Here is a 16,884-nt window from a genome sequence, read left to right as displayed (position 1 = left end):
GCTGGCTCCCAGGCAATTTTAGAGAAGAAACCATGACTGAGGACTCCAGCTAGTTTGGCAGGTTGTGATGGGTTGGCCCTGGCTGGATGCCAGGTGCCCACCAAAGCCATTCTATCACTCCCCCTCCTCAGCTGGACAGGGGAGAGAAAATATAACAAAGGGCTTGTGGGTCGAGATAAGGACAGGAGAGATCACTCACCAATTACCTTCACAGGCAAAACAGACTCAGCTTGGGGAAAATTAACTCAATTTATTACAAATCAACCAGAGTAGGGTAATGAGAAATAAACCCAAATCTCAGAACACCTTCCCTCCACCCCTCCCTTCTTCCCAGGCACAACTTCACTCCCAGATTCTCTACCAAGCCCCCCCAGTGGCACAGGGGGATGGGGATGGGGTTTATGGTCATTTCATCACACATTACTTTCTGCCACTTCATCCTCCTCGGGGGAGGACTCATCACACTCTTCCCCTGCTCCAGCATGGGGTCCCACCCACAGGAGACAGTCCTCCACAAACTTCTCCAACATGGGTCCTTCCCATAGGCTGCAGTTCTTCACGAACTGCTCCAGCATGGGTCCTTTCCACGGTGTGCAGTCCTTCAGGAGCACACTGCTCCAGCGTGGGTCCCCCACAGGGTCACAAGTCCTGCCAGGAAACCTGCTCCATGGGCTCCTCTCTCCACAGATCCGCAGATCCTGCCAGGAGCCTGCTCCAGCGCGGGCTTCCCATGGGGTCACAGCCTCCTTCAGGAACCCACCTGCTCTGGCGTGGGGTCCTCCCTGGGCTGCAGGTGGAGATCTGCTCCACTGTGGACCTCCCTGGGCTGCAGGGGGACAGCCTGCCTCACCATGGTCTTCATCACCACAGGCTGCAGGGGAATCTCTGCTCCAGCACCTGGAGCACCTCCTCCCCTCCTCCTTCACTGACCTTGGTCTCTGCAGGGTTGTTTCTCTTACATGTTCTCACTCCTCTGTCTGGCTGCTGTTTCCATCTGTCCTAACTTTTTTTTTTCCTTCTTAAAAAATGTTATCACAGAGGCGTTACCACTATTGCCGATTGGCTCGGCCTTGGCCAGCGGCGGGTCCATCTTAGAGCCGGCTGGTATGGGCTCTCTCTCAAACACAGGGGAAGCTTCCAGCAGCTTCTTACAGAAGCCACCCCTGTAACCCCCCTCCACTACCAAAACCTTGCCACTCAAAGCCAATACACAGGTCAAAAGGCAAAGGGAAGGCAAAGGAAATTGCCACCCACAATGCCTCTGTAGCCATGGGACCTGAAGCAGCACAGACACCGCACAGCCGTAGCCATGACTCCCCATTTGGGAAGGCCTACCCCTGGTCTCGTTAAGTGTGAGCATCTGAACTATGCCAGCCTATATTCTCACATAAAGGAGCCCTTAGCTGCACCAGGAGTACTTAATTCAGGCTAACGAAGGGGTAGGAGAGTATTTCTGCATGCTGAGAATTTGTCTTTTGCTAGAAAGGCTGAGATAATGAAGTTACTAAGAAAGAAAATACCTGCTATCAGGGCACTAGCTGACCTGTTTCCTGTGTGACACAGGTACCGAATGGTTTGCAACAGGGAATGCAGTTAAGATCTTATGCAGCTACTTACAGAACAGCCTGTTCAGTGTGTTATCTTACTAGCACTGTGCTTCAGTTCACTAGAAAATAATCAGAAAACAAGTTTGTTATTTTGTGTAATGTCAGGGCAAAGAAGTCTGTAGTTTGTACAGCACATTATCACAAGCTTAGTCGCCTTAATCTACATTTTTTGGTGTTTTTTTTTAATTTCTATTAAAGAGAAATCTTCACTTGCTACTTCTCATTCAAACAACTTGAACTGCTCTTCTGTAACAACCCTTCTTTCTATTCATAGACTTTTTAGGAAGAGGCTTTTAGACAGTGTTCACCGCTTTCCCCATGATAAATATACCAGGCTGATCTACTAGAGCTGCCACTGAATTCTCCTCACATGCAAACACTCACCTTTTCATCAGCTCAACAATACTCTGACCATTTGTGGTGCTTCTAAGGAAGAGCAGAAACAGAACCCCTGAGAATAAGACCCATTGCTGCTTCTCCACAAGACCATACTCACCGTTTCATATAAAGTACCCCAGAAGTTGCGTGGCAGCCTCAGGCACTTCACGATAACAAGTTTGTTTTATTTTTAGCAGTTTATTGCTCCCCAGGCTTCCAGGGTTTTGATTCATTAGAACAATCCAGTTTGTTTTAATTAAACTTTGCCTCTAGATCATAGCAAGTGACAGCTGCCCTTCCACCTCACTGGTGTCTCTTCAAATCCAGTTTTCCCATCTTCAAACAAAGAAGTTGTCATTAACAGGTTTTACTTCAATAAAGACACAACACGGATATATTTTCAGAATGCTTCAATGTATTAGAAAATTAAGAATCTGCTTTCTAAAAACAGAACAAGCATGATCATGCAAGTCTTGGACAAGCACAAGGCAATCAAAAGATAAAAGCTGCACAATATGCAGGAGTCGCTGAGGAACTCAAGGAAACCAAGATAAAAATTAAAACAGTAACTTATACTGAATGCTAAGCTTCAGAAAGTATATATTAATTTCACCACAATGTTCTTGCAGTCTCTCAAACTTACACTTTTAGTTCTGTGCAACAGCTGAACATAAGCCATAACAAACTGTAGAAAAACTATACAAATATACAAAAACCAGCTTGACTACGGAGACACGGTTTATCATTAAAGTCAGGGTCAGATCACGTTACTCTTCTTCAGAGGACTCGCCATCTTCTGCAGGATCTGGTGGCAGGGGGTGAGCTCTGTAAAAAGCATTATCAATTCAAAAGAGTTACCAGAACTCAACCAACTTGTCTTTGAAAGGCTAACAAAGCTCTGGTCCTAGAGGCTCAGTGACCTAAGTGACTTTAATTAGCCCCAGACTGCACCTTGAGACATTAGGATAAAGTAGCTTGTATTAGTCCTAAATGCTAGAAGCCCAGATTTAGCGGCACACGCCTACCTTTTAAATGGGAAAGCCTACTTCAGTGTAGAAAACATTGCACACTGATACATCCTCAGATGTTCTCTGCGCGTCCTTCTTGACCCAGAGGGCCACATGCAGGTCCCACACCATTTCTAGGAAGCTCAAAATTTAACTCCCATTTCATGCCTGAGTTTCAACCTGACTAACTTACCTGTGTGACTGAAAAAAAAAGTTGCTCAGCTACATGAGTACAGCTCTTGCTTCTTCCAAAACATAGTGGGAAGCAGTAAGTTGTTCTAGATGGCGACACTGTGTGTTCTCTGCAGGGTTATCACCACCTGGGTCCTTACTCAGCCAAACAAATTTCAAATGGAAGACATGAAATCTTTGAAGCGCTACAGTGCACATCTTCTGTTTCTCCAAGAGGTAGGGTGCGCTTAAAAGTGTTTGTTTGCTTCTTCTTCAAGACAATTCAGGACTAATTCTTATGGAGGGCCCCCAGACAATTTAGGATTATCTCTATTTGGTGAAAAAGACAACCTTGGCAATTGAGAATAGCGCATCTGTAAGACAATATTTTGCACTACTACCTTTTTAGTCAGTAGTACAGCCTACAAGTTAATCTTTGAAGCGTCAGCTTGGTAAAGCAATTCAATTTCTGATGTACAGAAGTCGCCAGCAGTCTCCTAAGCTTTTCTGAAACAGAGCCGACAGCCACAGAGTGTCACATTGCTCTGGTCCATATGCAAACAAAGTATGTCTGAGAACAGAGAATTTGCCTGTACTACCAGTTACTCCACCCGTTTTTAGAAAACCCCCACGAGGTCAGTGAAGACAGATGCTGCGTTTTATCAGACTTTGCTGAGAAACGTTATTTCAATGAGGATATGAAGGTTAAGAGACACATCGTCAACTTTTCAGCGGTCGCTTGCTCCTTCAAAAATAAATCGTAGTTTCAAAGCAGACATGGAGGAAAACTAGTCACAATTTGTTTCATCCAAGGACACACTGACAGCCCTCAGCACACCCCTTGCCGGCAGCCAGGCACATCGCTCTCGGTATTCTTTAAAAGTGCCAGGGATTTTGCTGTTTAACGTCACCCCGCAGACCACGCTGACTATACCGGGGCACAGTTCAAAGCAACATCACGGAGCACCAGCTGCAGTGATAACAGCTGCGTGCGTCGCTGCCGCTCTGCAGGCGGTTTTAGCTCTCTGTTGTACCTCAGACAGCTTTTTAAATTTTTTTTTTTTTTTTTTAAAGGAAGTGAGCTTTAAGTGCAAGCAGCACGTCCCGAGAGCCAGGCTACAGCCGACCACCGAAACTCCTCAAGCATACAAAACCCGTTCGCTGTTGCACTTTGCCTCTCTGACACACTGAGCGCGCCCCTTCCCGGCCCGTTAACCCCAAGGCACGACACTTCTGCACCTCCTTCAGCCCCACCTCGTTGCAATTTCGGTTCGCGGGGACTCGCAGAGCGGGGGGAAACCCGCGATTAAACGCAACGCTCCTGAGAAAGCCCCCGCGGTTCACGGGGGCGGGCTGACGGCAGTCGGATGGGGACCGAGGAGAGACAGATGGGGGCTGAGGAGAGGAGACAGACAGATGGGGGCTGCCTCCCCACCCCGAGCCCCGGGGGTCCGACACCTACTTTTTGGCGGCCGGCCCCGGGCCGCTGCTCCCCGCCGCCTCTCCGCCGGGCGCCCGGTTCTCCTTCTGCGGCAGCTGCAGGAACTCGCCGATGCCCCTCTGCCAGGCGGGGACGGGCCTCACGCACACCGGGTTCCCCCCGACACGGCGGCCCTCGCCTGAGGGGAGAGCGGCCGTCAGTCCCGCCGCGGGCCGGGCGGGGAGGGACGGACGGACGGACGGAGGGAGGGGAGCCCCGCTCTCACCTCTCTTGGCCACCGCCGACGGTCCCGCGTTGATGCTGCTGGAGCCCAGCACCTTCCGGGGAGCCCGGGCGGCCAGCACTGCGGGGAGAGGGGACCGGTGAGCGGCGGCTCCGCGGTGCACCCCCACACCCCCCATCTCTTCCTCTCCCACCCGGCCCGGCCCGGCCCGCACCTTTGCGGTAAGCCCCGCCGCACTCCGCCTTCGTCCGCACCATCCTACCCACAGCGACCGCCGCCGCCGCCGCCCGGCCCGCGCGGGAGATGTCGCCGCCCGCGGGGAAAGGCGATTGGCCAGCGCCCGCCAATGGGAGCGCGCCGGACCGCTCCCCTCCCCACGGCGCAGCGGGCGGGTCCTATCAGCGCGGATCCCCTCAGCGTGGGTCCCCTCAGCGCCTGTCCTCTCAGCGCGGATCCCCTCAGCGCGGGTGCCTTGAGCCCGCTTCCCCTCAGGGTCGCTTCCCTCAGCGCGGATCCCCTCAGCGCGGGTCCCCTCAGCGCGGATCCCTTGAGCCCGCTTCCCCTCAGCGTCGCTTCCCTCAGCGCGGATCCCCTCAGCGCGGGTCCCCTCAGCGCGGATCCCTTGAGCCCGCTTCCCCTCAGCGTCGCTTCCCTCAGCGCGGGTCCCTTGAGCCCGCTTCCCCTCAGGGTCGCTTCCCTCAGCGCGGATCCCCTCAGCGCGGGTCCCCTCAGCGCGGGTCCCTTGAGCCCGCTTCCCCTCAGGGTCGCTTCCCTCAGCCCTCTCCCCCTCAGCGCGGGTCCTCCTCACCGCGCTCCCCTCAGAGCCCCTCTGGCCTCAGGGACGCTTCCCTCAAGCCCGCTTCCGCCAGCCCGCTCCCTTCCTCGGGGGTCCTCTCAGCGCCGCTCCCCTCAGCCGCCACCGAGTGTCAACGGCCCGCCGTTCCCTCTCCCGGACGCGCAGGGCTGCCGCCCCAGCTCGCAGCCCCAGGCCGGTCCCCCGGGAAGGAGGTGGCACAGGGATACCCCGGGCTTCCCCTCCGTGGCAGCGGGGCTCCCTCCCCGCTACCCTGCTCGTTGCAGGGGCTGGCACCCACGTCCCACAGCCCGGCACTGGCACTCATCCTTATTGATACCGCAGCAGTCCGGGGGGAGAAGGGGAAGAGTGATACTGCTCCCCACTGCGACAAATTGTGATGGCTGTGCTCAGCTGCGGGCAGTGCCGCCGACACCACCGAGCCTTTCCGAGAGAGGGAAGTTTGTTCCCTTCCCAGGTGCTTGCAGAGATGGAGCTTTGGCTCCCAACAGTTTGCTGTCTGCCTATGGCACTTTTAAAAACATGTCAGGGAGTTACAATGGCCAGGAGTACCGAAAACCCTGCAACGTGTTACATTCTGGTCCAAGATGCTTTTTTTCCTGCAGCAGCGTGAGTTCAGTTGGATTCAGCATGAGTTCACAGGGAACAGGGGGGAACAGGGTGAAACAACTGCTCTGGCTGAAAAATTACATTTCTTCCTGGTCTTTTCCAGCAAGATCTGTTCCTGGATCAAGTGCGCCGCAGGACCGGGCAAGCGTCGTGGTGGCACATCTGTGGACGGGCAGTGCCAGAGGGTAATGCAGGTCCCCAGGGAGCAAGGCAGCAAGCCAGTAGGGACACCCAGGCAGCTCGGGAGCCCAGCTAGGCATGGAGCCCAGGCACTGGGAGTGCAGGGATGGGGCCATTTGTTACCTCCTGCCTCCAGGCTACTCCTGGAGCTCCCTCCGATGTGCAAAGTCTTACCTTACGAAGATCTAGCTAAGCAGCGCATAGGGAGGAAGGCCAGGCAGCCCCAATTTCAGTGCAAGATCGCTTTATGACCAATTAAATCACGGTCTCCCCGATGTGAGGCTCCTTTGTGGCAGCTGCAGCCTGTGAACATGATGTGAGCTGTGTGGGCAGCTGCTGGGGCCAGAGGCTTTTGCCTTTGTGGAGGCAATGAATCTTGCTCTCCGATACCCTGCTGGAGCTGTGTTTTTTCTAAGAAATCAGACTGTCCTTCTTCAGTGTGTCCAATGTCTCGGTGGCTGTTGGTCCCAAACACATTCCCTCCCTTCCCAACAGTTATTGCTCCCTTTATCTTTTAATGTTCATTCTGATGTGTGTTTGCTTAATCAGGCTTTTAGTGCTGGCTTCTTTTTTAAATGATAGCGTAATTCTCCATTCTCTTCTGTTTTGTGGTGCTGGCACGTGTGAAAAGTTGATAGCATATGTCCATACATTCTGCATGGTATGTCTAAATAATTTGATGGTTTTAATATTTTGTACCTGCCATGGAAACTGGTTTGCTGCTAGATGACTGTAAAAGTGAGATTTGGTAAATAATGATTAGAAATGTTATGCTAACATTATGATTGAAACAATAGACAAAAGTATAGCCAAGCAATTAACTAGTAGAGGTAGTTACTCGTAAGTTTTGCAGTTCTTTGATCTTATGACTAGATGTTCCTGTACGCTAGGTGAGAACGATGTTGAAACTGACCACATGTGACTGAAACTGTGTTAAGCTTCAAGGTCAAAGAACAAGGACAAGAACAACGACTTCAAGGACAGCCAACAGAATCTCAAATGGGTCGGTGGTCATAAAGGCAGCCCTTTGACTCAAATGAACCCTTCATTGTGCATGATCGGATGTAGGCAGTACTATGATAATCAGTTATAATCATTTTTATGTATATGTATACTAATCTGATTAATATGCAATTAGTTATTCTATATAACCTGTTAGTGTTAAAGCTGTGGCATGCATGCTAGGTGGAATTATTCCCCGTGTCTCCCGTGCTGCAATAAAAAATGCCTGCTTTCTAAAACTGCAAAGCGAGTCTTAGGGAGTTTCTTCGACCGGCTTTTCGGTATCAACGTGAGCTATAACAATATGTTTTTACTCTGTTTGGGATGTGGTTTTGGTTTTTAAAGAGTGGACCGCAACGCCCTCGCCCCGGGGAGAACCGGGGCCCGGAACGGTCGTTCCGCGGCCGCGTTCCCGGGGGGGGCGGCGGGTGCCGGGGCGGTGCGCCGCCGTTTCCCTTCCCCCGCGCGGAAGATGGCGGCGCCCGGCTCGCTCCTGGCCTGGTGCGTCCAGCACCTGCGCGGAGACTTCGGGCTGGATGTGGGCGAGGAGGTGGTGAGGTGAGCGGGGCCGGGGGCGCCGGGGCGGGCAGGAGCCGCGGCTGGCCCCGCTCGGGGCCGTGCCTTTCGCCGGGGTCTACCGGGTCCCTCCTCGCCGGCCTGCCGTGGCAAGCCGCGGTGGCCCCTCGCGTCGCCTCCGGGTCCCTCTTGGCCCCGTGGGCCAACACGGAGGGCAGATGGTGTTTTCGGAGCAGCTTTCGGGGAACCCGGGGATGTGCGCCCTGGGTTGTCCTGCGGGTGGGTGCCCCGTGAGGGGACCGGGTGGTGGGGAGGGGTCCGGGATCGTTGTGGGTGGGTGAGGAAGGGCATGCTGCTGTCTCCTTGTGTTTAAGCAGGAGCTTGTTGGCTTATGGTTAGATTTTTTTATGTGACCTGGTGGCACCTGGGATCTTAGAGTGAATTTTTTAGTGTTTGGCAGAGGGGTTGGGGGGGTGTCACTCCGCACTGGAACAGGGGCAGAAAAATAATTTACCTTATGTTTTTTTCAGTGAAACAGCCACAAGGGATTTCCCAAACTGCCTGTCTCAAAATTTGACTGGTAAACCCCTTTGTTACCACAGTCTCTATAAACACCTGATCTGGAAAGGAGAGATTAATAGCATACATGTACGATTAGACCGTTGGTTTCCTCAGAACAAAAGCCCCCTTACCCATTTTTCTCCATCCCATCCTCTTGCAGGTACATCTTGTCAATAACAAATGAGGACGAGATCCGGGAGTACGTCGTTGACCTTATTCAGGGGACTGATGGGAAGAAGAGTCGCTTTTTAGAAGAACTCCTGGCCAGGTGGCGGAAATCCTCCCAGCTGCCGTCTGAGCCTTTGCCAGCGTATCGGAAAAAGGATGGTGAGTGGTATGGGGAGGAAGGAATTAAAGTCTCAAAAAAGCTTGTCTCAGTTTTTCTCTTTATAAACAATGATATGCCACAAATGCCCATGACTGGTCCTATTTCTGTTGTGACAGCGTAAAGCCCATTTTCATTCACCAAGTAAGAGTTCAGGGACATCTTTCTAGTGCTGATAGTTACCCAGCCTTTCTTTGTGCTTACGCACGCTTCCAGAGACTTCGGAAGTGCCTCGGGCTGGAGACCAAGCAAAAAAGGGTAAGCGCAAAGGAAGGAACAAGCAGGAGACACCTGCGTATGCTGAGCCAAGTGCACATGTAGAGGAAGTAAAAACCCCCCTCGACCTGGCCAAGGTGAGTGTGTCTGGTACGCGAGGGCAGGCTTTGAAATGGGGTCACGGGGAAAGGTCATATCAAACACTAACAAAAGATGTGATTGAAAAGCGGAAATAAGCCTTCAGAAACATGAATCCTTCATTATCAGAGTCCTGATGAATGGGATTATGTACCTGAAACCATGTTTGTGTTTCCCAGCTACATCACAGGGTCTAATAAACGCTTGCCTCCCCCTGCAAACCCTGTCTTGTCTTATATACAGCACAGCTTCTGTGGGATATATGTTTGTGTGTCTTTGTTCACTCACGGATAGCATGCAACGTGGCAGCCACAAGCTATAACCTGAGCAAGTACTTTGGCGGCCGTTGGGATAGGCGAGGGTCCCACCCTACAAGCACACTGTCAGTGAGTTGTACAGTCGCCTGGTTGCAATGAGAGGGGCAGCTGTTCCCGTGCATCGACTGTTCAAAGCTGACCATCAATTTGGACAGGGTGTACTTGTACCCTGTGTGTGTCCGGGAGCCTCACTGCTGTGGGGCAAATAATACGAGGATGGGGAGAAAGATGGTGTATGTTTGTGTCTGTATCGTAGAGTAAAATAATCATCAGGTAGAGACTATGTCAGAATGGATTTTACTCACCCCCGAAGAAGCCTGAATGAGAGAGCGGACAATAGAAGTAGATGCTGTAATTAGTAATAAAAGGTGTTTCTTTATAGCAGAGGTGTGAAGCTTGAGGAATTAAGGAAGCCACCATGTGGGTAGAACATTCCTTCTTGCTGTATATAAAACTTCCCAGTCATGCTGAATAAAGCCTTAATTGGCAACTGAAATATTTCAGGCTGCTTCAAAGAGGAAGCCTTGGGCGCTAGTGTCCTGGTTTCAGCTGGGATGTAGTTAACTGTCTTCCTAGTAGCTGGTACAGTGCTATGTTTTGAGTTCAGTATGTGAAGAATGTTGATAACACTGATGTTTTCAGTTGTTGCTCAGTAGTGTTTAGACTAGAGTCAAGGATTTTTCAGCTTCTCATGCCCAGCCAGGGCACCTGACCCAAACTGGCCAACAGTGTATTCCATACCATGTGACGTCCCATCTGGTTTAGGAACTGGGAAGTGGGGGGCAGGGATTCGCGGCTCGGGGACTGGCTGGGTGTCGGTTGGCGGGTGGTGAGCAATTGCCCTGCGCATCGTTTGTACATTTCAATCCTTTTATTACTACTGTTGTCATTTTATTAGTGTTATCATTATTAGTTTCTTCTTTTCTGTTCTATTAAATCGTTCTTATCTCAACCCAGGAGTTTTACTTCTTTTCCTGATTTTCTCCCCCATCCCACTGGATGGGGGGGAGTGAGTGAGCGGCTGCGTGGTGCTTAGTTGCTGGCTGGGGTTAAACCACGACAGCTAGGTAGAGGAATCAGAGCTGTAGCGAGTGCCTTTCCACTGAGCAGCAGCTCTGGTTTGGCCATTTCCCTGTCTTGTTCAGCTCCACTCCTGCACGTTTAGTGTTGAGATTGAGGTGTTGTTTGGTTTTGTGGAGACCTTTTTTTTAGTATTCATAACCAGTCTGAGCTGCAATGAAAGAAACTGCAAAACAAGAGCATAGAAAGGCTAAAACCCAAGAAATCCTGCTATTTTCAAGCAGCACAAGGCCATGCAGCAAGCAGTAGTTGCCTTTCCCAGTGACAGTTAACTAACTTTTTGCAGCAGACTTACTTACCTTTCAGCAGAACCATTTCCCACAGTCAGCACATTGAATATGACGATCTTTGCTCTTAAATGTTGTTTTAATTACCTAGGCTGAATTTCTGGATTTTATTTCTGGTGTAGTGGATTTTGACTTGGAGCTACTTGCTGGGAACCCGAGCTCCTTCCTTAGGTTCAGATCCAGCTGTACAACTGCGGTCCCAGGTTGCGTCAAATACAGCAGATCACTCTATTGCTGTCTGAGCGTAAGAGTGTGCTCCGCAGAAATAAGCATGTGGATGTGCAGTGTGCTTGACTTGCATTGTTAGACTTGGAGTGGAGTCCTTCATCCTATAAACATCCAGCATGTTGCACCTCCCAAAATTAAGTTTCATGATTTATCCAGGTGCAAGCCTGACTGAGCAACATCCAAATCCTGAGAGTCAGGGTTGCACCTGAATAAATAGGGGAACTTAAATGTATGTTTTTAAATTGAAGTTTTGTAGCAGGGAGGCTGCAAATGCTTAAAGTGTTTGTAAAAGTATTTGTAAGATAAGAAAACATTTTTTTAACTGGAGGGCTAAAAATGGGACGTAAAGTTCCATTTCCTTGTAGTTACTGTCTAATGTAATTAAAAAAACAGAACAAAACTGAGAAAGCTCTGCCAAGGTTTGCTAACCAAGGTCGCTTTATCTGGTTTTGGGTTTTTTTTCATGACAGTAGTGTTTGGATCTGGCAGTGGCAGTCAAGCCAGTTGGGCAGAACTGGGGGGACTGGAAATGCTGCATCCACTTGTCACTAAACCAGTAGCCTGGTGCTACCGAGAGCAGGTAAAAAGAGTCAAGACAAGAGGTGTCCTAATGCCATAGAACAACACCATCAAGGAGAAAAGCAGTGTGGGGGGACGTGGGACATAGAAGCAGTGCTAGCTGAGGTGTGGGTCAGAGAGCAGGAGTGATCCTCTAGCGTGCAGCAGGCAGAGAAAGTGAATTGTTGCTCTGTGGTGAATGAAAACAGGCTTTCTGGGAAAGGGATTCTGAGAAATCCTCTTTTCTGTTGTCAGGAGAGACTGTGGAGAGGAGAGGCAAAGAAAAGCTGTGCTTGCGCTGCAAGAGGATTTTCAAGTGTGTCACAGATATGACAACTAAAGGCCAGAGAGTGCATTTATACTGGAGTGCTGCTTGCTGAAATAGATAAGGGTAATAAGTCCTAGTCTTTCTTGCTCATGGCTGGCATGCAATTCATGGTTGAAACCAGTCTCATCTAGTGTTAGGAGGCAGGTTTGTGCCTGGAGTGTGTGCTTACTTCTCAAAGCATCTGGTTTTGAGTATTGCTAGAGAAATGGTAGCAGTTGGCTTTGTTCTGTTCCCCTGGAATGACTTCTGTGCTGTAATTAATTCCTGCAATTAACTTCTCAACAATTCACTTCTCAGCCGGTACCTGCTGGAGATGTCAGGTGGGAGGAGGAACCCTTTGTTTCTTTGATCAAGCTGTAATGTCTGAAGGAGAAAGCAGAGAATCCCGCTATTAGATTATTAATCCAGCCATCACGTAAAATACCTTGCTTTGTTTCTGATCAGGGTTTCTCTACTTCAGCCTGACCCAAAGCTTAGTCCCTGACCCAAAGCCTGACCCAGTGCAGTCCCTGATTGAAACTCAGAGAGGTGAATCACAGAATCACTGATGCCGAGTTATGAAATGAGGAGAAGAATTTACATTACAGCTAAATACTTGAACATGCCGTGCATGGAGAACCTCTGCTCGGGTGGCTGTGCCAGGTGGAAAACAAAAAACGATGGGTGGTGAATAGGCTGTGAATGAAGAGGTCCTGCTGCCACCAACAGCTGTGTTTCTGGGGGTAGGCACACAAAGGACTTCATAGTTACAAACAGGGCATTGCTACAATCTAAATAGCCCTTGAAAATAAATCTGGGAGTAGATGAGCTGCTGTTTGAAGCTGTTAAATGCCCGTGGGTTAATATTGCAGGTCCAGAGGACTGAGAGCATGCCTGCCATCTAGACCCAAACAGTTTTAGCTTTCAGAGGCAGCAAACATCAAGTGGATCAGCAACATCCTTATGTCCTTGCTTTGTTTAGATTCTTTGGACCTTTTCTGGCAGGCCTAAGCTTGTCTTTCCGTTGAATCTGGGGTCTGGTCCAAGTTTTATTCCAGTTAGGCAGAATAACACTTGTCTGAGTCTCCCCAGCCTGTTCAAGGGTCAGTGCTTTCTCTTTGCTGCCGGTATTGCACTGTGAATACAGTTTGTTTGTTTATTTTTTTGCTTCTCAGGCACAGGAGAACAGCGGTGGAGTCGGCAGCAGTAGCAATTCCTCTAAGAAGAAGACCAAATATGTCAGCCTGTATACCAAGGAGGGGCAAGACAAACTGGCTGTCCTGATCCCTGGGCGTCATGCCTGCGAGTGCCTGGGCCAGAAGCACAAGCTTATCAACAACTGCCTGGTTTGCGGGCGCATTGTCTGCGAGCAGGAGGGCTCTGGACCCTGCTTGTTCTGTGGTGCTCTGGTTAGTAACGAGGTAGTTTTTATTTGCCATGCTTTGACGTGGTGTAGTTTGCTGAGGGCTTTGAAATGGCATGGGGCTAAATTAGCCTCTTGGGTCAAAGTTCCTCTAGCAAAGTTCTCCAGGCTCTAAAGCTGGGCAGGAAAGAACCTGTACTATCTCCTTCTAGGGGAAGGAGAAGTGCTGTGGCTTTAAGTAACTTTGTGTTTCTTCTATGATGTGCCACATGAGAGAGCAGAGAGGTTTCCCTCATAATTTACATCACTTTGGAGCTTGCCTGATTTATGACAGTCTCCTGTGGCTGTCCTGTGCATCACCCTAGTGTCCAAAATGTGTGCGAGGCTTCAGCCCCATCCTGGGCACAGCCCTGGTAGCCTTGTAGGGAGCAAGAGACATGGCCAGGGCCAGCGTGCTGATGTTTCTTCAATGCTTGTGCAGTATGCATCATTTGGGGTACCTGTTACACCCTGTATTTGGTTGAAAGGGCACCTTTTGGAGAAAGGGGGCAAGTTAATGATGGCAGATTAAGTAAAGTGAACTTCAGGAGAGAGGAAAATATTGGTTGGATGAAGAAAATGTTTTAAATCAGATTGGTTGCTATTTTTAAGGATCGGTTTAACTCCAAGTGGCCAACCAAGAGAGAGGACCTCTGTGTTAAGCATTGTTCATCTGCCTGGGGAGGTTCAGGGTGCATTTCTCATCCTTTGAGATCACCTAGCAGTGTGCCCACCCAGAGAACCAAGAAAGACCAAGCTGTACATTTCTCATGGATTGCTTTTAGTGAAGAGCAAGCTTTCAGGATTCTCCCCGTGTAAATAACGCCGAAGGGAAGGAGGTGTGGACTATCTTGGCCACTTTAAACAGCTTACCCTGAGCTGTTGTCCAAGGCTCTGAAGCTGGTCAAGCATGTGATGTCCTTCCTAAGTCTTCACTTTCTTTTTTTTTTTTTTCCTTAGGTGTGCACTAAAGAAGAGCAGGACATTCTTCAACGGGACTCAAACAAGAGCCAGAAGTTGCTGAAGAAGCTCATGGCAGGTCAGTAGCAATTACATACCTGTAATATAATGAATCCAATCAGTTGTGCAACAGCAGGAGCCCTCCTCTACCTCACTGTGCTACACTTGCCTTAATGCTGTGTGGAATGAGAGTGTGTATGTCCTGCTGTCTAAATTGTCTAGATCCGTTTGTTGATATTATAAAGAATTGCTGGCAATGTCTAAAGGTAATTCTTGGGAGCTGACACCTGAGTGTTTCTCTGGGATGTAAATTGCCAGGACAGTTTGTGAACTTTATTTGCTTCAGACTTTACTGAGCCACTTGTCCTCGTTGCTGCATGGTGTCTGTGGTGGGCATTAAAAGGATGGCTGGGAAGTCGGCTCCTTTTATCCTCTCTGCAAGCACTCGGCAGCATTTCTGGACTTCAACAGAGGTGATAACTGCAAGTGTCAAATGGCAGTGTATAATGTCCTTACCCAGAGGCCCCAAGGCTGCTCGTTAGGCATTCCTGAATCAATCACATGAACTGGATCATTGTAGCAGTCCTTGAAAATTAGGGTAAGTCTCATGTGGAATGTGTGCTGTGGAAGATGAAGTGCTGCTATCTGATTTGCTGGGTCTAGAGAGGTGGTGGTTAATATTTTCTAATGACTCTTCTTGTCTAACACTTATCTTGTGAGCTAAAAATAGGAACAGAGCCAAGGAAAGCAAGAGGAAATAATACCCAGTCTCCCAGCGAAGACCTGTGCATTATGGGGATGTTTGTCTGAGTTTAGCTGAAATATAGCCAAGGTCACAGTGTTCTTGGTTGAAAAACACACTTTGCTGAAGAACTGGGGAAATATTTACTCTGGGTCTCGGTGTCACCTTCTTTTTAGAGCTGCTGAGATGGCAGGAGGTGCTGTAAGTCCCTGACAGTAACAGCTGATCACAGAGTCAGTCTGTTTATAATCTTCCTGTAGAGATCCTGATGTACTTCAGGATCCCCTTTTCTTACCCATTTTATCGGTCTTCCCTTCTGCCCCTGCCAGGTCTTGTTTTGTGCATTATCTGTGTAGGTGAAAGCTGAAATGCGGTTAGCTATTTGTCTTGGGGGTGAAAAAATGTGGATCAGCAATGACAGGGAAATACAGGCTTTTTTGTTTCCCTGAAATAAAGGCGTTAGCCTGCGTGATGTCTTGTGTGAAATACATTGGTTTGTTCCATTGTGGCTTTGATGGAAGCTGGGGTTTTTTTGTTCCCTTTTGTTTGTTTGGGTTTTGGCCCTTTGCCAGAACTGGTAAGAAAGAACTTGAGTTCCTTGCTGGGAATAGATTTCTCCATTTCCAACAACAGCTGGTCTGAAAAACCTGCTGAGGTGTGTTGGGGGAGGATTTCATTTGCGAGAGGCTCGTACAGTGGCAGACAGAAGGCTTGCTCTGTGCTTAACTGGCAATTGTCAGTGATCTGTTGTGACCAAGAGTCTCTTTGTGGAGGTGACAACACTTAGGAGAGAATTTGGCCTTTAGGAGGGGACTGTGGTTGGCGACGGATGGAATTTAGGCTGCCCAAATTGTTAGTGAAGGGTGAAGGAGAATCAAAAGACCAAGACCTTCTCTCTAAACACTACCTACATGTTGTCACTGTAGTATTTAAATGCTTGCTCCTCTTTGGAGGAAGGAGTCTGTGAAAGGGGCTACAGGGAAAATTGGGGCTTGAACCTGGTTTGGAAAGGTGCTGATCTTGGTGCAAAGTTCTTCTTTTAGCTCCTTGAGTGACATTTGTTTTAGGGGGCATTTCTGCAGCCAGGCCCACCAAGACTGGGCTTTAAATAACTTACTATTGAGCTGTGATTTATTTTCTATCTCAGGTGCTGAAAGTTCAGGGAATTTGGATGCCATAAGCAAAGACTTACTTCCTCGACAAGAAGCTAGACTCAAAGCAGGCCTGGAGATGGCTGTGAAACACAAAGACAAGTTGTTGGAATTTGACAGGACAAGGTAAGATACTAGCTGTGAGACTATTGTGAAATAGCATCAATTATCTGGCAGGCTAAGCTGCCGTTAACAGAAATGTTAGAGAGTTCCTTCTAAAACCTGGGCTGTAGCTACAGTCACCTTAACATTGGTGTTTGGTGGAACAAGAGTGAAGCCCTTGAGTAGGTCCCATTTGGATGTCCTTGCTTTGTTCCCCTGACAGTCCAGCTCTCCAGAGAGAACAGAATGGAGTCGGTTGGAAGGCAGGTTTGGGGTGGTCAGAGCATGTCACTGTCCCACTGTGCTCATCTTCTGCCATTGTGGTTGTTTCTCGCCAGCGTGCGTCGAACCCAGGTCATTGACGATGAATCAGATTACTTTGCCACGGACTCCAACCAGTGGCTCTCCAAGCAGGAAAGGGAAGCCCTCCAGAAGAGAGAGCAGGAACTGCGGGAGCTGCGTCACGCCTCTCGGCTTACCAAAAAAATCACCATTGACTTTGCTGGCAGGCAGATCCTGGAGGAAGATGACAGCATGGCTGAATACCACAGCAGGTGAGTGA

The 16,884-nt window shown here is 49.4% G+C and overlaps 2 protein-coding genes across 3 annotated transcripts in view; one reads left to right on the top strand and one right to left on the bottom strand.

Moving 5' to 3' along the window:
• Positions 1–2,380: 2,380 nt before the first annotated feature.
• On the bottom strand, positions 2,381–5,137 carry PCLAF (PCNA clamp associated factor). The gene is made up of 4 exons (XM_069797689.1): positions 5,042–5,137; positions 4,870–4,947; positions 4,626–4,782; positions 2,381–2,810 (listed from the first exon to the last, which is right to left on the bottom strand). The coding sequence occupies exons 1-4, from the start codon at positions 5,082–5,084 to the stop codon at positions 2,753–2,755; spliced, it is 336 nt and encodes a 111-aa protein (XP_069653790.1). The 5' UTR covers positions 5,085–5,137; the 3' UTR covers positions 2,381–2,752.
• Positions 5,138–7,835: 2,698 nt separating this feature from the next.
• Positions 7,836–16,884, top strand: part of TRIP4 (thyroid hormone receptor interactor 4) — a 34,395-nt gene continuing 25,346 nt past the window's right edge. For both annotated transcript variants that reach the window (XM_069797688.1, XM_069797687.1), the window contains exons 1-7: positions 7,836–7,990; positions 8,670–8,836; positions 9,051–9,187; positions 13,141–13,374; positions 14,328–14,406; positions 16,217–16,346; positions 16,661–16,876. In XM_069797688.1, the coding sequence (XP_069653789.1) occupies positions 7,905–7,990; positions 8,670–8,836; positions 9,051–9,187; positions 13,141–13,374; positions 14,328–14,406; positions 16,217–16,346; positions 16,661–16,876 (1,049 nt within the window). In that variant the 5' untranslated portion in view covers positions 7,836–7,904. The remainder of the gene's footprint in view (positions 7,991–8,669; positions 8,837–9,050; positions 9,188–13,140; positions 13,375–14,327; positions 14,407–16,216; positions 16,347–16,660; positions 16,877–16,884) is intronic.

The sequence above is a fragment of the Haliaeetus albicilla genome, chromosome 12, assembly GCF_947461875.1.
Source record: "Haliaeetus albicilla chromosome 12, bHalAlb1.1, whole genome shotgun sequence".
NCBI lineage: Eukaryota > Metazoa > Chordata > Aves > Accipitriformes > Accipitridae > Haliaeetus > Haliaeetus albicilla.
This window is presented reverse-complemented; position numbering and strand designations above follow the sequence as displayed.

Bases quoted from the DNA above. Each gene is read 5' to 3' on its own strand.
- PCLAF (XM_069797689.1), bottom strand. From the start codon at position 5,084: ATGGTGCGGACGAAGGCGGAGTGCGGCGGGGCTTACCGCAAAG. The intron at 4,783-4,869 runs GTGAGAGCGGGG...CTCTCCCCTCAG, and splicing joins GTCGGCGGTGGCCAAGAGAG to GCGAGGGCCGCCGTGTCGGG. The intron at 2,811-4,625 runs GTAGGTGTCGGA...TGCTTTTTACAG, and splicing joins CCGGGGCCGGCCGCCAAAAA to AGCTCACCCCCTGCCACCAG.